This window comes from Macaca mulatta, chromosome 15 (genome assembly GCF_049350105.2).
Source record: "Macaca mulatta isolate MMU2019108-1 chromosome 15, T2T-MMU8v2.0, whole genome shotgun sequence".
NCBI classification, from domain to species: domain Eukaryota; kingdom Metazoa; phylum Chordata; class Mammalia; order Primates; family Cercopithecidae; genus Macaca; species Macaca mulatta.
The window spans coordinates 114229712-114254355 of NC_133420.1; the positions used below are offsets into that span (position 1 = coordinate 114229712).

Below are 24644 nucleotides of genomic sequence, written 5' to 3' on the forward strand. Positions count from 1 at the left end.
TACAGAGTAGTTCTGAGGGATTAAGTCAAATTTGTGCTTTAGAAAAATGAAGTCTAAAGCTTTTCAAGATTTCCTTATTCATTTTAGTGTTCTGAAATTTCACTATGATATATGTACATAGAGAATATCTTTATGTATTCATCCCAGTCAGTACTTGTGGGCCCTTTCGATCCAGCAATTACTATCTCGGGCCATTTCTTTGATTTGTTTCTTTTCAAGACATAGTCATTATAATTTTTTTCCTTTTGATAAAGTAACAGTGGACTCAGGAAAATTAACAACTATATTGACAGGGATGGGAAAAGAGATTTCTGGAAGGTTTTCTTAATCCATATGGCATTTCTCTCTCCATCTCTCTCTTAAGTTTTTGAAGTAATATCTTACTCTCCACCAACAAATAAACCATACAGAAAATTATTGAAGTCAGGCTGGGTGCAGTGGCTCATGCCTGTTATCCCAACACTTTGGGAGGCTAAGGTGGGAGGATCACTTGAGCCCAGAAGTTCAAAACAAGCCTGGCAACGTAGCAAGGTTTCTTCTAAAAAAAATTTTTTTAATCAGCCAGATATGGTGGCACTATGATTATGCCACTGTCCTTCAGCCTGGGTGGCAGAGCAAGAAAGATCCTGCCTTAAAAGAAAATAAAAAATAAAAATAAAAATAAAAAAATTATTGAATTCACATATTATTGAGCTCTCTTTCTCTCATGCATACACACACACATATACGCACACACAGTCATTTGTATACTCATCTCACCTTCCCAACTAGGGACAAAGCAGTCAAAATACCCAGCATGTCACTAAGCAACAACCCACTCTTCTGGCCCTCAATGCAGAACTTCGCCCTAATGACCCAGACCAAGACCAAAGTGAACCAGGACCAGAGCCAAAGCAGCCCTGTGCCTCCCATAGCCTTGGGCAATCAGCTTTGCTCCGGGGTGATCCTCCCAGTTTACTTGAAAGGCCCTCATTCTCCCACCCACTAGTAAGTACTCCTCTGATCTACAGAGCTAGCCATTCTCATTATTCATTGAACTGTCACCACCTTTTTAAAAGCTACATGTTGTCTATTCATAAAATTCAAGTTCGTTTTTAAAGCATACCCTCTTCAATATAGGAACAAGATAATTGTGGAAGGTTATCATTTGGATATCCACTTTGAAAAGTGAATAATTTTTCCTTGCCTAGGTGGTCTCTTTCTGACCACTTACTTGTCGTTCCTAAATCTGATGAGCATCTAATTTCCAATCACAGCCAATCCCAGATGGCAGCAGGGTACCAGTGCCACACAGCCCCTGAGGACAACCCCTTAAACTCAAGGACCTCTGTTCATCAGGAGATACCAGCCAGGGAGGAAAAAGGCAAGCTACAGTATGGGAAAAGCTGTCAGCAACACGTAGAACCAAAGAAGGACACCTATCTGGAATATTTTTTAAACTCCTGTAAATCAATAAAGAGTAACAAAATGTGTTTCAAAACCAGTAACCACGCCCCCAACCTCACACAATAGGCAAAAGACTTAATAGGCACTTACCAAATAGGACATCTAACTAGCCAATAACTACATGAAAATGTGCTTAGCTTCTTATGATCAAGAAAAGGTAAATTATTTTATTTAATTTTTAATGTCTATTTTCTATATATTTAGGAGGCACAAGTGATTTCCTATTTGCATATATTGCATAGTGGTAAAAGCTGGGCTTTTAGTGCAACCATTACCCAAATAGTGAACATTGTACCCAATACGTAATTTTTCAACCCTCACCTCCTCCCACCATCCCATATCTTGTAGTTTCCAATGTTTATTACTGTCCTCTATATGCCCATGTGTATTCACTGTTTAGTTCCTACTTACAAGCAAGAACACGCAGTATTTGCCTCTTCTGTTTCTGAGTTATTTCATTAAGAATAATAGCCTCTGGTTCTATCCATGTTACTGCAAAAGACATGATTTCGTTCTTTTTATGGATCAATAATATTCCATGCTATATATATTATATAAAATGCGTGTATATATATAATATATATAGCATGGAATACTATTATATATTATATGGAATAGATATATAATGTGGAATAATATTGTATATATAATATATAAATGTGAGATATATATAAATATATATATAAATGTGAGATATATATATATATGATATATATATATATCTCTCTCTCTCTCACATTTTCCTTGTCCAGTTCCCCATTGATGGACACTTAGCTGATTCCATATATTTGCCATTGTGAATACTGCTGTAATAAACATATGAGTGCTGGTATCTTTTTGATATGATGATTTCTTTTCCTTTGGGTAGATACATATACACAAAGGGAAAATAGTGAGATTGCTGGATCAAATAGTAGTTCTATTTTTAGTTCTTTGAGAAATCTCCACACTGTTCCCCCCAAAAATTGTTTTAATTTACATTCCTACCAACATGTTATAAGTGTTTTCTTTTCTCTGCATCCTTGAAAACATCTGTTGTTTTTTGACTTTTTAATAATAGCCTTTCTGACTGGTGTAAGGTGGTCTCTCTTTGTGGTTTTAATTTGCACTTCTCTGATGTTTAGTGATGTTGAGCAATTTTTGGCCACTTGGATGTCGTCTTTTGAAAAATGGCTTTTCATGTCCTTTGCTTGTTTTTTAAGGGGGGTTGTTTTTTCTTGTTGAGCTGTTTAAGTTCCATGTAAATTCCAGATATTAGCCCTTTGTCAGACCCATAGTTTGCAAGTATTTTTTCCCATTCTGTAGGTTGTCTGTTTACTCTGTTATTTCTTTTGCTGTGCAGAAGCTTTTTAGTTTAATTATGTCCCATTTGCCCATTTTTGTTTTGTTGCATTTTAGTTTAATTAAGTCCTATGTGCCTGTTTTTGTTTTGTTACATTTTAGTTAGAGGAATTGGTTACAAATTATTTGGCCAATGTCCAGAAGAGTTTTTCCTAGGTTTTCTTCTAGGATTTTTATAGTTCAAGGTCTTATGTTTAGGTCTTTAATCCATCTTAATTTTTGTTTATGGAGAGATGTATGGGTCCAGTTTCACTCTTCTGCATGAAACTATCAAATTTCCCAGGACTATTTATTTATTTTTTTATTTAGATGGAGTCTTGCTCTGTCACCCAGGCTGGAGTGCAGTGGCATGATCTTGGCTCACTGCAACTTCCGCCTCCCAGGTTCAAGGGATTCTCCTGCCTCAGCCTCCTGAGTAGCTGGTGGGATTACAGGCACATGCCACCAGGTCCAGCTAATTTTGTACTTTTAGTAAAGATGGGGTTTCATGTTGGTCATGCTGGTCTTGAACTCCTGACCTCAAGTGACCATGTGTTGTGGGAGCAACCCAGTGGGAGATGATTGAATCATGGGGGCGGGTCTTTCCCTTGCTGTTCTCATGATAGTGAATGGGCTGCACGAGATCTGATGGTTTTAAAAACGAGAGTTTCTCTGCACAAGCTCTCTCTTCGCCTGCTGCCATCCATGTAAGATGTGACTTGCTCCTCCTTGCCTTCCACCATAATTATGAGCTCTCCCAAGCAATGTAGAACTGTAAGTCCAATAAACTTCTTTCTTTTATAAATTGCCCAGTCTTGGATGTGTCTTTATCAGCAGCATGAAAATTGACTAATACAGTGTATAATAATACTACCAATTTCTGCATATATATTTTGTATTCTGAAACTTCACTAAATTCATTTATCAAATCTAGGAATCTTTTGGTAGAGATTTTAGGGTTTTCTAGATAGAAACCACAGCATCACCAAACAGGGATAATTTGACTTCCTTTTTTCCAACTTGGATGTCTTTTCTTTCTCTAGCCTGATTGCTCTAGCAAGGACTTCCAGTACTATGTTGAAAAAGAGTGATGAAAGTGGCCATCTTTGTCTTGTTCCAGTTCTTGGAGGGAATGCTTTGAACTTTATCCTATTAAATATGATGTTGGCTGTGGGTTTGTCATATATTGCCTTGATTATATTAAGATATGTTCCTTCTATGTCTGGGTTGTTGAGGATTTTCTCATGAAGAGATGCTGAAGTTTATCAAACACTTTTTCTTCATCTTTTGAGGTGATCATGTGGTTTTTGTCCTTAATTCTGTATGTGATGTATCACATTTATGGATTTATGTATATTGAACCATCATTGCATCCCTGGGATAAATCCCACCTGATCATGGTGTATTTTCTTTTTATGTGTTGTTGGATCTGATTTGCTAGTATTTTGTTGAAGATTTTTGCATTTATGTTCATCAGGGATATTTATCTATAATTTTCCTTTTTGTTGTGTCCTTCTCTGTTTTGGGTATCAGGGTGATACTGGCCTTGCAGAATGAGTTAAGGAGAAGTCTCTCATCTTCTATTTTTTGGAACAGTTTCAGGAAGATTGGTATTAGTTCTTCCTTGCATGTTTTCTAGAATTCAGCTGTGAATCCATCTGGTCCTGGATGGATGTTGTTTGGTTGTTGTTGTTGTTATAGTTGTTGAGAGATTTTTTTTTTTTATTACTGACTCAGTCTCACTACTCATTGTTGGCCAGTTCAGAAGTTTTATTTCTTCCTGGTTCAATCTTGTGAGGCTGAAATTTATTCATTTCCTCTAGTTTTTCTGGTTTGTGAGTATACAGCTGTTCATAACAGTCCCTGATGATCTTTTGTATTTCTGTGGTATCAGTTGTAATGTCTCCTTTTTCACTTCTGATTGTGTTAGTTGGATCTTCGCCTTTTCTTGGTTAGTCTAGATAATGGTTTATCAATTTTGTTTATCTTTTCTCAAAAACAAAAGTACCAACTTTTTGTTTGGTTGATCTTTTGTAATGTTTTGTCTCCATTTCGTTCTGCTCTGATCTTTGCTATTTCTTCTGCTAAGTGTGTGTTTTGTTTGTTCTTGTTTTTCTAGTTACTTGAGGTACGATGTTAGGTTAGTGATCTTTCTACTTTTATGATGTAGGCGTTTAATGCTATAAATTTCCCTCTTAGCAATGCTTTTGCTGTATTCCACAGGTTTTGTTATATTGTGTTTTCATTTTCATTAATTTCATCAAAATTTTAAAATTTATCTCAATTTCCTTATTGATCCAGTGATCATTCAGCAATATGCTGTTTAATTTCCATGTATTTGTATAATTTCAAGCATTCCTCTTGGTACGGATTTCTAGCTTTATTCTGCTGTGGTCTGGGAAGACATTTAATACAATTTCAATTTTTTAAAAATTTGTTAAGACATTTTCTGTGGACTACTATATGGTCTATCTTGGAGATTTTCCCATGTACTGATGAAAAGAATGTATTTCCTGTAGCTATTGGGTAGAATGTTCTGTAAATGTCTAAGTCTACATGGTCTAAAGTCCAACTTCAGTTCAATGTTTCTTTGTTAATATTCTGTCTTGATGATCTGTCTAGTACTGTGAGTGGGGTGTTGACCTTCCCACTATTATTGTATTTCTGTCTGTCTCTTTCTTTAGGTCTAGTAATATTTGTTTTTTGAATGGGTGTGCACTGATTTGGGGAGCATATATATCTAGAATTGTTATATCCTCTTGAGTTTCGGTCCACTTGAGTCTTTATCTCACAGCAGCCCCTAGCAGGGCAGTGGGTATTGTCCTGGGTATGCAAAAGAGAGCCTTGTCCCTCCTCAAGTGGACAGTGGTTGCAGCCATGACAACTTGAACTCGGCTCACGGTGGAGTGCAGCCCAGTGTTAAACTCTCTACATGACACCTAAGACTTATGATCAGGGACAGCAGAGCCCTTCCCAGGCAGGAAGTATGGACAAGAAGCTGTGGAGAGTGTGGTCCACTCACATCTCAGTCTCACAGCAGCCCACTGCAGGGCGGTAGGTATTGTCCTACATATGAGAGGAGAGCCTGGCTTCCCTGTCCCTCCTTGGCCAGGTGGCAACTGCAACCACATCAACCCAAACAGTCCAAAGTCAAATGGCAGTCCGTCATTAAACTCTCAAAATGGTGCCTTGGGCCTGGAAACAGAGAGGGTGGGATCTCTCCCAGGCAAGCAGTGTGGACAAGAAGCTGTGGAGAGTGCAGTCCACTCACATCTCAGCCTCAACAGCAGCTCACAACAAGGCAGTAGGGATCCTCCTAGGGGTATGTAGGAGCACCTGTTCTCCTCTACCCTCCTTGCAGCAGCTCAGCAGCAGCAACCACGTCTGTAGCTCTCCAGTATCTAGGCTCTCAAAATGTTTCCCAGCTGAGGCCACTGTAGGCTCAGATGCCTGTGGGATTCCATGTGGGTTCTCTTTCTGGAGGAATGTCTCTGTGCAATCCTTAGGCAGTTCCACATGTCAAGCCCAAGGCCCTAATGGGTCAAGAGTTTCTCCCATAGCCAAGATCATAAAAGCTGATCCCTGGAGGTTTCTTTCTTACTGTTTCCCCATGCCCAGGAACCTCTCCTGACTATTAGTCAGTTCCCAGCTGGGCAAGCTGCCTCGAACCCTCTCGTTACTTCTAGTGCTTCCCATCTCCTCTCTGGTGAATCCCAGAAGTCTCTCCTAGACTATCCATTCGAAATATATCTACTTATTATTCTGATTCCTCTCTGTGAAGGAGGTACATACTCCTATATCTAGTCAGCTATGTTCTATGCTATTAGAAAATGCAAATTAAAACTACGAGAAACCACTAACATCTCCATCTGGTAGCTACAATTAAAAAGACTAACAAAAGCAAGCACTGGTAAGAATGTACAGCACAAGAAACCCTCATATACTTCTAGTGGAAATTTGGTAGAACTAATCTGGAAAACTCTTTAGCATTATCTACTAAAGTTGAACATGTTTACCCTGTAATACAGCAATTCCACTCATAGTTGTATATGCAACAGAAATTAATGCACGTTGCACCAAGAAATACATAGAATTTTCATAGTAGTGTTATTTGTAATAGCAAAAACTAGAAAACAACTCAAATGTCTATCAACAGTAAAATGAATAGGCAATGGAGTACTATACAGGCATGAAAATTGCTGACTTAAAGCTGCACACTACGAGATGAATGAATATCACAAAAATAACATTGAATAAAAGAAGTCAAATGCTACAGTTCAAATATTTGCCCCCTCCAAAACTCATGTTGAAACTTAATCACCAAAGTCATAGTATTAAGAGGTGAGGCTTTTAACTTTGCCTTCATGAATAGATTTAGTTTGCCATGCTCATGCCCTCTTCATGTGCTGCCTTGCACCACTTCAGGACTCTGCAGAGAGTTCCCAACAGCATGAAGGCCCTCACCAGATGCAGTCCCTAGACCTTAAACTTCCAAGCCTCCAGAACTGTAAAAAATAAATTTCTTTTCTTTATAAATTACCCAGCCTCTGGTATTCAGTCATAGCAAGACAAAACAGACTAAAATACCATATATAAATGGATATACACTGTATGATTCTATTTCTATGGCTTTCAAAAATGAGCAAAACAAAACTAGTGTGTTAAAACTCACCGGAAACCCTGGGAACTCTCACCTACTTGTTGGTGTGAACATAAAGTAGAGCAACCAAACCGCCATTTCCTAGAAAAGTTAAAGTGCAAACTCTGGCAAGTTCTAACTTAGGTTTGTACTTACACTAAGGAGTCCTATACATGCACCTTAGGAGAATTATTCAATAAACCCTAGTAACTCTGTCTGCAATAGCAAAAACCTGGAAGCAACCCAAATGTTCATCAACAGGAGAATGGATACATAAAACATGGGAAGTTCATATGATAGAAACTTAATTATACAGAAGTGAAAATAAAGACATATGGCTGTATGTATCAATGTGGAAGAATCTCATAAATATAATGTTCATAGGGAAAAAATGAGACATGAGAATACAGTGTGAGTCCATTTATATGAAAGTGAAAATAGGCAAAACTGAAGTAATACATCATTCACTGATACATATGTATAAAGTAAATTTATAAAAGCAAAACAACAGAATAAGCAACCTAAAATTCAGAAGAGTGTACCTATGGGAGGAGAGAGGGAGGTGGTCTGGGAGGGGCACATAGGAGACTTCAGAACAGCTGGTGATGTTCTCATTCACAAACAATGCCAGGGGATCATGGGTGTTTTTTCAATTATTCTTTAAATCATACAAAAATATTGTATATACTCTGCAAATGCTCTTTTACATATTAGACATTTTGTAATGATGAAAACACATACAATTTCTGCTTTTTAAATAAGGAAATCATTGGATGAAATATTATGCAGTCCAAAAGGACCCCCAAACTAAAGGGTATTGATCAGGAGGATAACAGATACATATGCAGAGCTATCTTGTACTAAACTCTGCAATTCCAAGCAGCATAACATTTTTTATATTGACAAGCATATGCATATTTTTACTTATCATTCAGAAAGTTAGAATCTTTATCTTCATTTTGTGGATGAGAGTTCTGATATCCAAAGAGAAAAATAACTTGCTCAAGGTTATTGCTCATGGTCAATTTGCATTTGCATCCTGCATTTGCCCTCACTAGCCATGTATGGGCAAATGCAGGATGCAAATGCAAGTTGACCTGGTTCTAAAGTGCTTGTCAGGGCTGGTGCCAACATCATCACCAATATCTTATGGTCAAGAGCCATCTGTCTGCTCTCCTGCATGCCATGGCATAAAATGACATGATTCCTATCCACCTCTTATGTTTTAAAAAAGCAAGGCAAATGGAACTGGAGGCCATTAATAACACAGAAACAGAAAGTCAAATACTACATCTTCTCATTGATAACTGGAAGCTAAATAATGTGTCACATGGACATGGAGTGTGGAATAATAGACATTGGAGACTCAGAGGGTGAGAGAGTGGGAGGGAGTGAAGGATGAGAAATTACTTCATGAGTACAACGTACAGTATTCCGGTGATGGTTACATGAAAAGCCCACACTTCACCACTATGCAATATATCTATGTAACAAAATGGCACTTATACTTGCTAAATCTATTTTTAAATTTATTTATTTATTAAATTGTTTATTTGAGACAGGGTCTCACTCCATCGCCTAGGCTGGAGTGCAATGATGCGCTCTCAGCTCACTGCAGACTCCACCTCCCGGACTCAAGTGATCCTCCCACCTCAGCTTCCTATAGCTAGGACTACAGGAGCATGCCACCATATCTGTCTAAGTTTTGTATTTTTTGTAGAGACGGGATTTCACCCTGTCGCCCAAGCTGGTCTGGAACCCTCGGGCTCAAGTGATCCCCCCACCTCAGCCTCCCAAAGTGCAAAGATTACAGGGGTGAGCCACTGCAACCCACCAAAAGTTTCGTTTAAATTGCAACTTTTTCAAATTCTAAACATTGCAACTTATCAATGATAAGGCAATTCATTTCAGGTGACTGATACTCAGATCTCATTAGAGAATAGTGATATCTCCATTTTAACCTGAAACTAAAACATGCAGGTCAAATCTGGAATGCCTGCCACCTGATTTTGTACAGCCCTCAAACTAAAGATGGGTTTTACATTCTTACATAGTTTAAATAAATCAAAAGAATAATATTTCGTGACTCATGACAATTACATGACATTCAAATTTCAGTGTCCATAAATAAAGTTTTATTGGAACATTGCCACGCCCACTTATCTGCATATTGTCTATGCATGCTGTCATGTTGCAACAGTAGTAGTTGCAATGAAGCCTATATGTTTTACAAAGCCTAAAATATTTGCTAGTTGACCCGGTATAGAAAACGGTTTTCTGAACCCTGATCTGGGTCCAGTACACAGGAACATGAAACCACAGGAAGCCATGTCTATTTGATGCTAAAAAATGAAGGTGTTTCTGTAAAAAGAGTACCTACCTCTAAGAATTGTTGCAAAGATTAAGCCAGTAACAGATGTGAACCAGTCAGACTAGCGCCTAGCACACAGTATGTTCTGTCCTTGCCCTCAGACTACCTTGTGTTCCCTTGCTAGCCCTACATATGGCTGAAGTCAGAAATACTGTGCTGAGGGGAATGTCAAGCAGGATGTCAAGATATTTACCACAAAGCAAAGGCCCATCTTTAAAATAATTCTCAAGTCAGCATCATTTGCTTTGGGTTTAACCTCAGATCTCTACTGGCTAAGCATTTAAAAGACTTAATTGAAAAAGTCATACACAGGGAAAGGCTAACTACAAATGCTCAGAGAAGGCAAAAAGATCAAAACCAAAGGAGAAAAGGCAGGGACGCTGATAGGACTGGAGACTCCTGAGGCCCAGACTCACCAAGAAAGAAACCATTTAATGATCCATTTTTTTGGGGAAGATACTAAGATCAATTAAATAGAAAGGTTGGGGTTTTTTTCCTTGAACCTCCCACTGGGCATCTGTTTCTGGCAAAAACTCTGATAATGGAAAATAATGATTTTCTATCCTTCAAATATTGTACCAGGAAATGTTCTACTCAGATTAATAGTGTCTCTAATAAGACATTTAAAGGTAAAGACCAGTGATTAGTTGAATTCTTTTCAAAGAGCTAACAATTCTCCAAAGATAGGCTTTTCTAATATATTAGATGAGGTCAAGTAATTGCGTATTTAGCTGTATGTCTCCCTTCTGCCAGTTTTGAGTGCTTTTAGACAAAAACGAACAACCTCCCTTTTATTGATCCTCCTTTAGCATACCATTACATAGAGTACAAAACCAGATAGCACCCCAGGAATAAATGCCAATTATTAGTGGACATTAATTGTGGAATAAGATGCAGATCTTGCCAGCAATGAGCTGGACTGCTTGGAACACAGTTGGCAGGGAAGGGGGTGGTTCTGGCTCCCTCTGACCCATCTGAGCCTAGGAGCTCTAGAATTAAAGTCATGGGCAGAAGACCAACGTAATGGTGTAGAAGATCAATATAATGGTCTTCGACTTCTGAAAAACAGAATTCTCAATTTGGCTTAGATTACATTTTGCTGTAACTTGGTTGCAACTTTACTTAGATTTAGCTTTGTTGGAATAAAAGATTTTCCACACCCTTGGCTTCAAATGTTTGGGAGTGTTCTCAAGACTTGCCCTTCAGCAGGGCTTGGGACTTTAGCACTCAGACACTGCAGGGAGCTCTCTATGTTTTATAGCATTCCTGTGGAATGTGGACTGGAGAGAGAGTCCTTTGCTCTTCAATCTCATCCCTGGCTCTCTGGACGTTAGAAGACCTTTCTCCTCTCTGTCATCCTGTCTCCTGCCATCAGCAAGGGCTTCCCTAACCTGGGCTGAAGGTCTGGAGTGCCTCTGGGGGATTTCACTCAGCTCTCGTGCTGGTTAAAGGTTTGCCTAGTTGCCCTTAGCCCTGATCTAGGGTGTAATCCTCCTCTTCTGTCACTCCACCAGAAGTGAAAGCAGCTATGGGTCTCCACTCTCCTAAGAAGGACATTCTGGATTTTAATACATTTAGGTCTATTTGCATCTTCAGCTCTCAGATGGGTTCAAAAAACATGATTCTGTAATTCAGCCAGCTTGTTGGTGTTATTTTGATGTTAGGAGAGATCAATATCTCATGCCTTTCTACATCCTAAATAGAAAGGAAATGAGAGTTCCCAGTCTGTCATTTCCAATCTTTTACTTAGAGAGGGACATTATCTCTTGCAAGTCCTTTAGGAGCCATCTTTATGCAGAGCATTAGATAAAATGCTGCAAATTTGGATAGCTGCCACGCTAAGAAGGAGACAGTGGTAACACCCTGGGGCCATGCAGGGACAAGGCTTACAGGAGAGCAGCAACTTAGAAAGATATTAGCACACAATGTACGGAAACTCAGATTTCAGGTCAAGTTCTATTGCTTCATAATTGTGTAGCCTTGGATAAGTTAATTTCTCAGAACTCTGTTTCCTTATCTGTTAAAAAAAAATGATGGCTGCAAACTCAATGGAAGGAGAAGGTAAATTGGCAGAGCAGGGATGGTGGCAATTCTGAGACAAAGGATTCTTTTAAAGAGGCACTGCTGCTGAATGTTACCACACAAAAGTCAGGGAGCCATGTGACCAAAACCCCAGTCACAACTAAAGCCAGAACTTTATGGCAACTGGTTCCATGTTTTAGAGCTATTATTTGGCTCAAACTACATACATCTGGGTCACAGTGTAGTCCAAGGACTGTCATTTTATAACTCCTGCTTTGGACTCCAAGGATCCCTTAAGAATAGAAATTGGCTGTCAAATTTCTTTGCTGTTGGCTAGTGACCTCTTGATAGTCGAAGGCGCTAAATCATAGTCAAAACTGTCTTTGATTAATAAAAATTAAGAGGCAAATTAATTGTTGCTTCATGAATTATTTTGTGGATAAAATCTTTCAAACCATGAGGTCATGGGGGAGTGTGGATGATGACGGAGAGCCCAGCTTGGTGATGAAATGGCTGCAAATCTGGGCTAGGCCATCCCACACTACTACAGTGCCCCACAAAAAGCCACCCTTCAATAAATATTTGTTGTATGAATGGATGGATGGAAAGATGCATGGAAGTATGGATGAAATATAAATGGATAGAAGGATGGATAAATATCCTCTGGATAAATACACTGCTATAGTCTCATTGAAAGTTCAAAGAATCTTTAGCTCTACACGTAAGTTAGAATCACATGTGAGATACAATCAGAGAATGTATTAAGCAATGGCTGATTCCCACTTTCAATAATATAACCCCTCTCTCCTTCTTCATGGCCACATTGCACTTTGGTAACATTGTTTTTTCCCCCTTAAGGTCATGGTGGTTAGATTTCACCTGTATAAAAAACATTAATGGCTTGGATGTGCACATCATTTGCCCCAGCCCATCCCTCCCTAGAAATGTCCTTTACTCCAGGCCACAAAATGCAAGGACTTCATTTTTACAGTGAACGCATTTGATCCCAAATCATCCCATCTTCCCTCTTCCTAAGAAAGGTGCTACATCAAATAGCAACAAAAATGCAACTTTCTTTGATAATCTACCAAGGAGAGAGCTTCTATGAGTTTGGAAGGGACTTGGGAAGGGAAATGATACAGGGACAGAGAGCGATGACAAAGAGAAAATGCATTTTAAAAAAGATTGGGGTTGTAAAATAACTAGACATGTATTTCTTGTCTTCTTTTTACACAATAAACACACTTCTCAAAACTGACAAAAACATTTCTTAAGAGGGCCCTTGTGATCTATTCATCAGAAGCAAAGGTAGAGCATATTTTTCATGTCAGGGTATTTATTTCTAGAAAACTAGACGTTTTTAAAATGATAACTCCATCTTTTTAAACTATAGCCATGGCACATGATTTACAGAGAATATAACCTTTAAGAAACAGAGAGAATTACTCTGTTTAAAAAACACATTGTGTCATTCTTGCTTCCAGCACAAACCTCACTGCCCTGGATCATTATAGTGTGGCTAGTTGGATGATTTTCCTGCTCTTTAAGGGCAAGGAATATACTTCATCAAAACTGCTTTACTGCCAATTGAGCCTTTTGAATATTTAAAAGCTGATGACCTATGACTGAAGTTAATGCAAATGTCTCTGTCTCTAATGACAAACCTGATGAACTGGTGATGAGAGGAAGAAAAGACTAGCTGAGCAGAAACTCTAGGAAATACCTCCAGCAAAGTCTATCAGGGTTCTTTATGGTAAAAGCAATCTTTTCTTGATCTTCATCCCCCTCTTAGCACCCTCAGGACTAATGGAATGGGTATGTCCTCTTACCCCAGGTGGCTTTGATTAAAGCTGTGGAAAACAGAAACCAAGAGGGACAAAAAGAACAGAGGTCCAGCCAGGCATGGTGGCTCACGCCTGTAATCCCAGCACTTTAGGAGGCAGACGCTGGCGGATCACCTGAAGTTGGGAGTTCGAGACCAGCTTGACCAACATTGAGAAACCCCATCTGTACTAAAAATACAAAATTAGCCTGGCATGGTGGCGCATGCCTGTAGTCCCAGCTACTCCGGAGGCTGAGCCAGGAGAATTGCTTGAACCCAGGAGGTGGAGGTTGCAGTGAGCCAAGTTCACGCCATTGCACTCCAGCCCTGGCAACAAGAGCGAAACTCCGAAACTCCGTCTCAAAAAACAAACAAACAAACAAAAAGAAACACAAGACCATCAAGTCCTCAGTGGTTGCAGCAATGGCTTCCTCCAGCCACCAGAGGGCTCTAGAGGGAGGAATAACCTATTTCTAAAGCAGTCCCAGGTAAGACCTCATCTCTGCACACCAAGCTTAAAGTCTGAAAATTACAAGAGATTATTTTTCACATAAAGTTTTACAACTATGGCTCCTGATAACTTAAAATTATCTATAGAGGCAGGACAGTGAAGTAGAAATTTATTCCATACCTGCTCTGCCATGTGTTTAGAACAGGAGTCAGCAAGCTATGACCCATAGGCCAAATGTGGCCTGCCACCTGTGTTGTCAATAAAGTTTTATTGAATCATGGCCCACTCATTTATGAATTGTCTATATCTGCTTTTGCTCTACCAAAACAGAGCTGAGTCACTGCACTAGAGACCGAATGACCCAGAAAGCCAAAAATATTTAACTAGCCCTTACCTAGAAGAATCATTCAGCTCAGTGGGTTATGTAAGTGACACATTTCCATATCATCTAGTTCACGTGATATTAAAAGGCCCAGAGATGCCTCTATAAAAATCTTTCTAAATGAAACTCTATTAGCTACACATCTATTAGAATGACCAAAATCCAGAACACTAACAACACCAAATGTTGGCAAGGATGTGGAGCAACAGGAACTCTCATTCACTGCTGGTGGGTATGAAAAATGCTGCAGCCACTTTGGAAAACAGTGTAGTGGTGGTTTCTTACAAAACTAAACATACTCTTACCATATGATAGAGCAATCATGGTGTTTGGTATTTACCCAAATGAGTTGAAAACTTATGTCTACACAAAAACCTACACACAGTTATTTATAGCAGCCTTATTCATAATGGCCCAACCTTGGAAGCAACCAAGATGTCTTTCGGCAGGTGAATGGATAAACTATGATACATACAGACAATGGAATATTATTTTGTGCCAAAAGGAAATGAGCTCTCAAACCAAGAAAAGACATGGAGGAAACTTAAATGCATATTACTGAGTGAAAGAAGCCAATCTGAAAAGGCTACACATTGTATGATTCCAACTATGGCATTCCGGGTAAGGCAAAAACTATAGAGACACTAAAAAGATCAGTGGTTGCCAGGGGTTAGGGGAGAAGAAGGGATGATTTTTAGGACAGGGAAACTACTCTGTATAATACTATAATGCTATTGGTATTGCAATGGAATGATACTATACATTCATCAAACCTATAGAGTGCACACCAAGAGTGAATTCTAATGTAAACTACCAACTATGGGTGATTATAATGTAACAATGTAGGCTCATCAGTTGTAATATATGTACCACTCTAGGAGGGATATTGATAATGAGGGAGGCTATGCATGTGTGGGACAGAGGTATAGAGGAAATCTCTGTGTCTTCCTTTCCATTTTGCTGTAAACCTAAATATCTCTTTTAAAAAATAAAGTCTATTAAAAAAAGAAAAACAACTCTATTAGTCAATGAGGTTGTGAGGGCCATTAAGGGCTGTGTGCCCACTGTTTCCAGCTCCTATTACCTTCTGAACACCATAGAACTGTATTTCCTTGATCCTGGGTAAGATCCTGGGACAGGTCCTGATCAGAGAGTTGTAAGTAGAAGTGATAAGAATCACTTCCGAAATGAAGCATGACCTTTCAGAGCTCTTTTCCTTGTGGCTCAACATCTGGCAAATCCAATCTTTTGACTTCCCTGAGTGACAATGGTGGGCAGAGCTCCCCAGCTGGCCTCTGGTGGGCACAGAACAGAGTAAAGAAGCAGCCTTTCTTACTCTAAGCCACTGAGCGTTGGGGGTTTGTTTCCTCAGAATAATCTAACTGATCTTGACCTATATAGAGATGATCAATAATGATAATATGCTACTATATTTGCAAAACTGTGACTTCTACCTACCTTACCTCCTCCAGTACAGTGAAGGACTCAGAAGAAGAAACATTGATCCAAGCATGAACTTTTACCTTCAGTCATCAATTTAATTTAGTTCATGAAAATTCTTCTTAACATCTTGGTCTTCTTAAAACTCCAAGGAAAAGTCTCTCTCTCTCTCTTTCTTTCTCTCTCTCTCTCTCTTTATCTTTCTCTCTCTCTCTCTCCATCTCCCAAAGAACTCTGTTATTCATGCCTATCTATCAGGCCATCTTGGTCCCACCTTCAAACAGTGTGTAGCCTCCCGGAGAGGAAATTTCTTCTTTCTCTCTTATTAATTTTCTGCCAAGAATGGAAGCTTTTGTTCCTTTCTCAGAGATCATAGGAGCAGAATAATCCTAATCAATGAAAAGACTGGGAGAAGGTTGTGAAACCATTCCCTCCTAGGGTAAAGATGTTGATCTCACTGTAAATTATCATTTCTGCTAATATTTGAGCACCTATTGTGTTTTATTTCTCAGCTGATTCAGAAAGCAGGCAGGAAGAAGGAGGTTATTTATCGGGTCCCTCAAACCCCAAAAAAGGCCAGCTGGAATCCTCTCAGGATGTCTTCAGAACAGCAGTTCGATGGCCACACACTATCCCTAGCTACGTGGGAGGGTCACGGGTGTTGTGGTGACACTGAAGAACAGGATGGCCATGGCTTGGTGCAGCCAAGCACAGGTCTCCTCCATCCATGACTCCTTCCTGGCATGGTCAGGTTTGCAGAGTAATCCAAGGCCCAATTCCTTACACAAGACAGATAACGCTTTCTTGACCTGTGTGTGAAGGGGCGGTGGCACCCCCAGAGCACCTTCAGTCCCTGTAGCAGGTTTCCCATCAGACGCAAGAGAGCTCCTCTCGCTCTGCACTGTCAGCCTCTTCTGCTCTTCTTGTCTTACCCTCCAAAGCAAAAGTATCTCTCTGCTACACTGATGCTGAATGACATGCAGGACTCCTTAGAGACAATGAGCAAAAATATACAGGGAAATGCCTCCGGAAGCTGTCCTTGCAATGCGATATGATTCCTGACAGGTTCATCCTTCAGGCATACAACTCTGACCTCTTCGCAAAGGCTTAATGGATGTTACAAATGTGCAGGACCACATGTGCCATAGAACAGCAGCTTTGATCAAACCACGGAACTTACTTCCAAGATTTATAAAGTGTGACAGACTGATGACCCCCTGTCTTCCCTGAGTGCATGATGACTACTTCCAGGGATCTCCACAAGCCCAGTTGCTGGCCCAGGGTCCAAGCTACAGCTTTCTGAATGTTAATAGAACAACCTGGAATCTTCTTTGATTCACTCATTTTCTCATGAAATTGTGGATCACCAAGTCTGGCTGCAATGCCTCTCATGACTCTCTTCTTTCCATTTCCTTTACTCCTATTCTTTTTCAGGTCCTTCACATTCCATGTCTGAACACCAGAAATTACTAGCCGGCCCTCCTGCCCTGGTTCTCCATCCTCAAGCACTGTTGACATGGTGATCACCGTGAAACATCTACCTGACTACCTGATTCCCTTGCCATGCTCAACAAAGGGAGAAGAGCATGGGCATACCTTGAACCAGGTAACCCAAGGTTCAAGTCCTGACTCCACTATTTACTCAGTACAAGTCCTTTAACCACTTCAGCTTGTACTTTCCTCATCCCACGCTAGAAAGAACAATAGCGTCCATCTAATAGAGTTTGGGAGAACTGAGTGGGATAATGCACTTAAAGCTCTTAGCACAATGTTTTGGCATCTAGTAAGTAAATGCTCAATAAATGTGTATTATTATCATATGTTCTGAGCATTAGAGACCCTGCAAATTCAGGGCATAGAAAACCTTTCCATTCCATCTCCTATCAGTTCAAACAGTGGCTGCAGCTCCTTCATCCAGGGATTCTCACCCTGTGCTCCCCAGAACACTGCTCTGCCACAAACCCCTCCACAAAAATATCGGAACTTTATTTCTACCTCTAGTACATTTGTCTCCAAAATAGCAAAAGAGTGGTGAGAATTTCATGTATCTTCAACAAGGCTTTAGGAGACAATACTCTAAAATTACCCACATAGATGGCATGTTGCTTTCTGAAAGAGGTACAATGTTTTGATGTCTAATCATCTTTATCTCTAAGACTAAGCGTCATATTTTCCCAGCTGAAATAAGCTGCCACCTTGAATGCCCCCACGTATACGCTTCCCAGACTCACCAGTAGGGGGCGCGCCTGCATAAAGGAGGGAGCTTGAGCAATTTCCTCACACGGGGACAGTTGTCTGTTCCAGAATGCATAATCCAGTGATGCAATTTTCTTTATACTTACCAGAGGCCCAGAACATGGAAGCATCTCAGTTCTTGCAGTTTTTCACCAACACTTGTCATAACACTGCCCATGCTTGCTATTACCAAAATGATTTTTTTTCTGTAGTTTGCACAGTATCTAAATTCTAGTTACAGGCTAGACTACCTGAGTTACCTGAATTCCAAGTTGGCAATGATCCCTACATACACTTCATTTTATTCCCAGCAGCCCATGTAGAGTGTAAGCATCACAGAGTGCATAAAGGCTCAGACTCTAGACCAAGGCTGCCGGAATTCAAATCCCAGCTCTGATACTTACTAGCCATGTGACCTTGGGCAAGTTGTTTAACCTCTCTGGACCTCAGTTCCCTCATCTGTAATATGGGAATAACCACTAATCTATCTCCTACGTTGCTGTGAAGATTGAACAAGTTAATATGTGCAAAGTGCTTAGAACAGTGTTGGGAACGTGGTGAATGCTGTATGCAATTTTGCTACTCCTACCGCTGCTACTGTGCGGCTATCATCGAAGCATCACAGGTGAGAAAAAGAGGATCAAACACTAAATCTGTCATCTTAAGAGCAGCTCAGCAAAGGGAATCTTGCCAATGGGTTCTACTCTACTTGGAGTCAATGCTTCCAGCTATGGCCACAGGTGGGAAAAAGACAATACAAAATTCAAATCAGAAAGGTTTACTTATTTACCTTAGATTCCACTTTCAGAAGCTCAGGGTGCTTAGAAATCCATATGTGTAAGAAAAGGTATGGCTCTAATAACTACTGATGGTTCACAAACAGCTACTTATGGGACTCCACACTGTTGAGATTGTTATTGACGGAGGACACCAGGGTGTCCTTGACAGTGCCTAGAAAAATTGCACTGCCACCCAAAACGGCCTACCCATTCATTATATATATTCCTCCTTCACGATGTGATTTCCACATTCCCTGCAGTAAGAATATTTTCTCACCTTTATCATTTTCACAAATGTCTACCCAGATTACCTGAGTTCGTTTTTATGAATTTCCACTATTTTTCTTTCCAGCTTCTGCGACTGCTTGGGGAAAATCTCAAACTCACTGATGTAATTCTCAGGATGCTCATCAGGATCGTAATCACCAAGCTCAGCTGTAATGAGTGAAAAAATAAAGAGAAAGAGAAACATTAAAAACAATAACATGAGCAGGGTGCATATGGAATGCCTCCTGCCATCCAAAAGAAGAGGCTGGAATAAGCTCACCCAAAAATATGTATCTGTACCCAGAGAAAGTCTGAGTGTCTACAGGGTCATATTACAGTTCAGATCGAGCTGTGTGAGCTTGGGATCTTGAGAATCTTCTCTGGGTCTCACCTTCTTTATCAGTATAATAATGGATTTAAATCACTGTTTTTCAGTGAGGACACCATTGGCATTTTGGGGGTTAAACAATTTTATTATTTCAGATTTTCCAAGGAACTGTAGGACATTTAGTACCTCCACCTTCCAGGTACTAGATGTTAGCAGCATACCCAGGCACTGTGACCATCAAAGCTGCTCTCTCCCAGAAGTTAGTCAAAGAATACAGGATTTCAGTTAGATGGAAGGAATACATTCAAGACAGCATTGTACAACATGGAGACTATAGTTAGAAACAACATACTGTATACTTAAAAAGGCCTGAGAGGGTAGCTTTTAATTGTTCTCAACACAGAAACAAATGATAAGTATATGAGGTAATGCATATGTAAAGCTCGGTTTAGCCATTCCACAATGCACACATATTTCAAAACATCAGGTTATATACCATAAATATATATAATGTTTGATTTAAAATGTTTTAATTTTTAAAAAATTTAATGCCCCTGTCCCAGTATTTCCAAGTGCTCCCCAGGATAGGAGGTGGTACCACCTCTAGATGGAAACCAGTGGACATTCATCGGGGTTCCATTCACAGCTAATATCCTCTGCATCCAGGAATTCCCTGACTGGAGCGGCCTGTTCTGAGGCTTATGCAGGTGTAGCTTATTCATTAAAAAATCACAACAAGAAGGAACCCAGTGGGATTGCACTTAAAAGCAAATTGATTGCTCTTGAAATTAAAGAGTATACATCTAAAACAGAAGAGCATGCCAAATTAAAGTTGTTGCTGGATTCTAACAAGAAATGAAAATAAAATCCTAAGCCCTTCAACAGACTGAACATTGCCCCCACTTGGACAAGCGGCCCCAGAGAACTCTTAAAAACTGAGTTCCCATACATGATGAGGTCGGAGCTCATTATACTTCCTCCCTCATTAATTGCTATTAGGTTTCCTACACCAAGGGTTAAACAGAAACCCGCCCTTTTGAAAGATTGCACCACTGATATCAACCAATCGCCGATGCTGCCCCTACCTTTTGTGGTTCTGAGACAGCAACTGACCAGCATTCCTTCTTGGTAAGAGACCACTGACCACAAAGTGGTTCTAGCCAGTCTATGGAGGCTGTGCACAGAGGGCATTTCTGTCCTCTGCTTCACCTTTTGATGTATAGGCCCTAATGATAATACGTTTAAATGTTAAGTCTCCACCCAAAAGTGAACATGGGATGCACGTTGCTTATGTGCTAGCCTACTATGCATGCCTGTGCCTTCCTTTTGTGAATATTCATAGCTCCTACGATAACCTGTTGAATATGTATACTTGGCCACCCCATTTGGCATAAATCTTTGTCTTATTCTTCCCACCCTTGAAGTGCTTGTTTCCAGCTTCGGGCCAGAGGCTACGTTTCCCCACCTGTCAGAATGACCACCCTGCAAGCTGCAACCCTTTGTGAGAAATAAAGCTCTTCTTTCCAAATTTATGTACTTCATGATTCTTCAGCTGACACTAACAAAGGTCTCCTCCAGAAGATCTTCAAGGGTAAAAAGAGAAATGCCTACACATCTCTGAGCACCCAGAAGGCCAAGCAGAGATACGTGTGTGAACCACAGCATAGAGGAGCAAAGGTGATATCTGGCATCAAGAATACTTTTTATTGGTTCCATGAGCATGCTAAGGAAAATGAGCCAGAAGAAGCAAGTGTCTCTGGAAGAAACAGAAGATATGGCCCAGGAGAGTAGACTAAAGACAGTGGAAAAACTGTATTAGAAGAATCTGATCACCAATATGACTTTGAGGTAGAAAAAAATTAGTATGCCTTGAGTGCATCTGAAAAATTACATCCAACTCTGTAATTTGTATCCACTCTCCCTTCATTGTCACATCATCTGATGACCGGAAAAGTACATAACCAGGAGGAAAGCAAAGCTCTTTAAAGCTTCTGAACAAAATTCAAATTACAGAGTTCTTAAAACAACCTAGAACATATACCACAGCGAGGGAAGACTTCTAAAATAAGACCCAAAATACTATCAATCACAAAGGGGAAATTGATTAATTTGATCATACCAAAGTTAAAATTTATTTCTGTTTAATAAAGGACATCAGAGTCAAAGTAATAGAGAGATGACAACTTGAAAGAACATATTTTCACAATCTAAAGCCGACAAGGACTAATATCTAGAATAAAGAAGAAATCCTTACATATTATTTTTTTAATGGACAGGAAGACCAATAGAGAAATGGTCAAAGGATAATGAACAGACAATTCAAAGAAGGGGAAACCCTAAGGGCCAGTGTAGGGAGAGATGCTCAAACACATGAATAATTAGAGATATACGAACCAAAACAAGATGTTACTTTATACCTATAACATTGGCAATAAAACTAGGGAGTTGGCAGAGACACGAGAAAACAAAAATACTTGTGCACTGCTGAAGGGTGCTAGATACATGTTGCTCCTCCAGAGAGCAAGGTGGGAGTATTTAGTCAAATATTATGACCCAGCAATCCCATTTCTGGGCATTTTTCCTAGAAAAACTCTAGGTGCAAAAAAGGATATGTTCAACTTTTTTTATGACAGCATTAATCATAATAGTCAAAGTTGGAGGCAACTTGGGTGTTTATTGTTAGCGGGACAGATGGATAAGTAAAACATGGAAGATGCACCCTTTGGAATATTTTGTCACAGTTAAAATCAACAAAATACATGTATGTCCAGCAATATGGACAGACCCCAAAAGCAGTGTTCTGAGCGTAAAAAGGAGGGAATACGATGAGTTCTATACCATCATTTAATTTATGAAACTTAGAAGTATAGACACAAAAAACAATATTCATCATTTTATAGGGATGGATACAAAGACAAAGATATATATATATATATCTTCAGTGTTGCCCTTAGGAGTGGAAAAGGGAAGTCAATCAATCCATGGGCCTAAAGGGACCAATGATGAGAGGTGGGCCATAAACTGATGATTAACTCAACCTATGTTCCAAAAGAAATACATGTAACATGTCCACCTGCACACACATACACGCTTGTGCCCCTGTGAACTAGCTACAGGCATTAATATTTAGGAGATGGACAATCCCAGTGCTTCTATTTTCCACAGATGATGGGATAATGGACAACCAATATGAAACTGGGTCATCTTCAATGCAAACGTCAGCTTGCAGAGTGGTTGGTGAGGGAGAGCGTCATTTCTGAGGGTGCACTTTTCTTTCCAGGAAATCTTGTGAGATATTATAGACTTGCAGTGCTAAACACTGCAAACATTAAAAACGTTAGAGAAGAAATGTCATGAAGATTGCACTGGATTGCTGACAAGACTAACACTATCCCCACCACAGGCCATGCTCTCTGATCCCTTAAAGCTTGTCTTTAACTCTGACCTCACCTTAAGCAGAAGGCAGGTTTTTTTTAATGAATAAAGACTTCTAGCTATTCATACCAAGAGGAGTTGGGTAAGCAACCATGGTTCTCCCTCCTGCTCATGACTTGGAAGTTGAAGTTGTAACACATGACATACAACTGCAGGCCCTGTGGTTTGAAACCAGGTCTAGCACTTTTCTAAAAGCGTTCAATTCTAAGAGCAAAATCCAATGAGTTTGAAGTGAATGGGTGAGTAAGATCAGAAACAGAAAGTCTAAAAAGCAACAGGCTTTCCCCTGGTTTGGAAAGGACTATTCCAAAAGAATTTGAGATGCAGGACCTTTAGCTCCAGGGCCAACTCCTTCAGGAGCTTTCCCTGACCCACCCTTGCTAAGTCAGGAGCCCTCCTGGGACACTCATAGCAGGGATCGGGCCTGTGTGTTCCTCCATCTAGCCATCAATGCAGGGTCACAATGCCCTGTTTCCTTGTCCATCTTCCCACAGGAATTTTGTATTGCCATGTGGCCCCCTAGCAACTGCTCAGGAAGTATTTGGAGAACACATGAACAAATGAATGAATGAGATAGTGATACCATCCCAGCAGGCGGCCAACTAATCTTTCTCATAGTTAAATGAATCAGGCACAATCATTTAGCTAAATGTTAAATGAATCAGGCACAGTCATTTAACAAAATGTTAAATTTAACTAAACGTTAAATGCTTCTGCCTGATTCAATTAACTATGGTTAATCAGGGCATGTTTGAAGCTTCGGTATATTCTGAGTTTATTAAAAGCAGTCAATCAAGCCATGTGTGGTGGTGCACACCTGTAATCTCAGCTACTTGGGAGGCTGAGGTAGGAGGATTGCTTGAGGTTAGAGTTTGAGACCACCCTGGGTAACATAGTGAGATCCTCTCTACACAAAATACAAAACCAGTCAATCACCAATCACCTGGAGTTCAGGCAAGTGCCCCGATTCATTTCAGGCAAGTGCCCCGATTCATTTAACATATTTAGTGGAGAACCTGCTGTGTGTCAGACACAGGAAGACTGCTGTGAAAAGCACCCAGATCCTGCTCCCATGGAATTAGATTCTATATAGGAGGAAATGCACAGTAAGTCCAAAAACAACTCAAGATCTAAGTGTTTGCAAGAAAACACAACAGGGCTCTGAGAAAGAATGACGTGCAGGAGGGAGCTGCTTTAGGGCGAGTTGTCCAGATAGACTTATCAGAGGAAGTGACTTCTGGACTGAGTTCTGAATGTTCAGCAGGAGTCAAGATTTCTACAGGGGTTGAACACACCAGGCGGAGGAGATAAGTTGAATTCTGCTGCGGTGCTGCTTTGTAAAAGGAACAGGAAAGATATTTTTACCAAGAAAGAATATAAATAGATCCCAAAGATTCTGTGTTTGTTTTGCAATTTGTATTATGAAAGAAAATGCATTGCATGTCTTGAATGTGCTTGTTGGATTCAGTATGGACAGGCAGCGAAACTCCAGGTGATGGATTGGTTTTGTATTCCTTGTAGAGACAAGGTCTTGCTATGTTGCCCAGGCTAGTCTCAAACTCCAGACCTCAAGAAATCCTCCTGCCTTAGCCTCCCAAGTAGCTGGAATTACAGGTGTGCACCACCACATCCAACTTGATTGACTGTTTTTTATAAACTCAGAATATACTGAACTTAAAACATACTCCTTGAAAGAGGGTTAGCAAA

At 40.0% G+C, this 24644-nt stretch overlaps 1 protein-coding gene across 2 annotated transcripts in view; it reads right to left on the reverse strand.

The window, feature by feature from the left end:
• FRMD3 (FERM domain containing 3) overlaps positions 1 to 24644 on the reverse strand; it is a 295333-nt gene that overhangs the window by 64521 nt on the left and 206168 nt on the right. For both annotated transcript variants that reach the window (XM_001102733.5, XM_002800151.4), the window contains exon 6: positions 19219 to 19342. In XM_001102733.5, coding sequence (XP_001102733.2) covers positions 19219 to 19342 — 124 coding nt within the window. The remainder of the gene's footprint in view (positions 1 to 19218; positions 19343 to 24644) is intronic.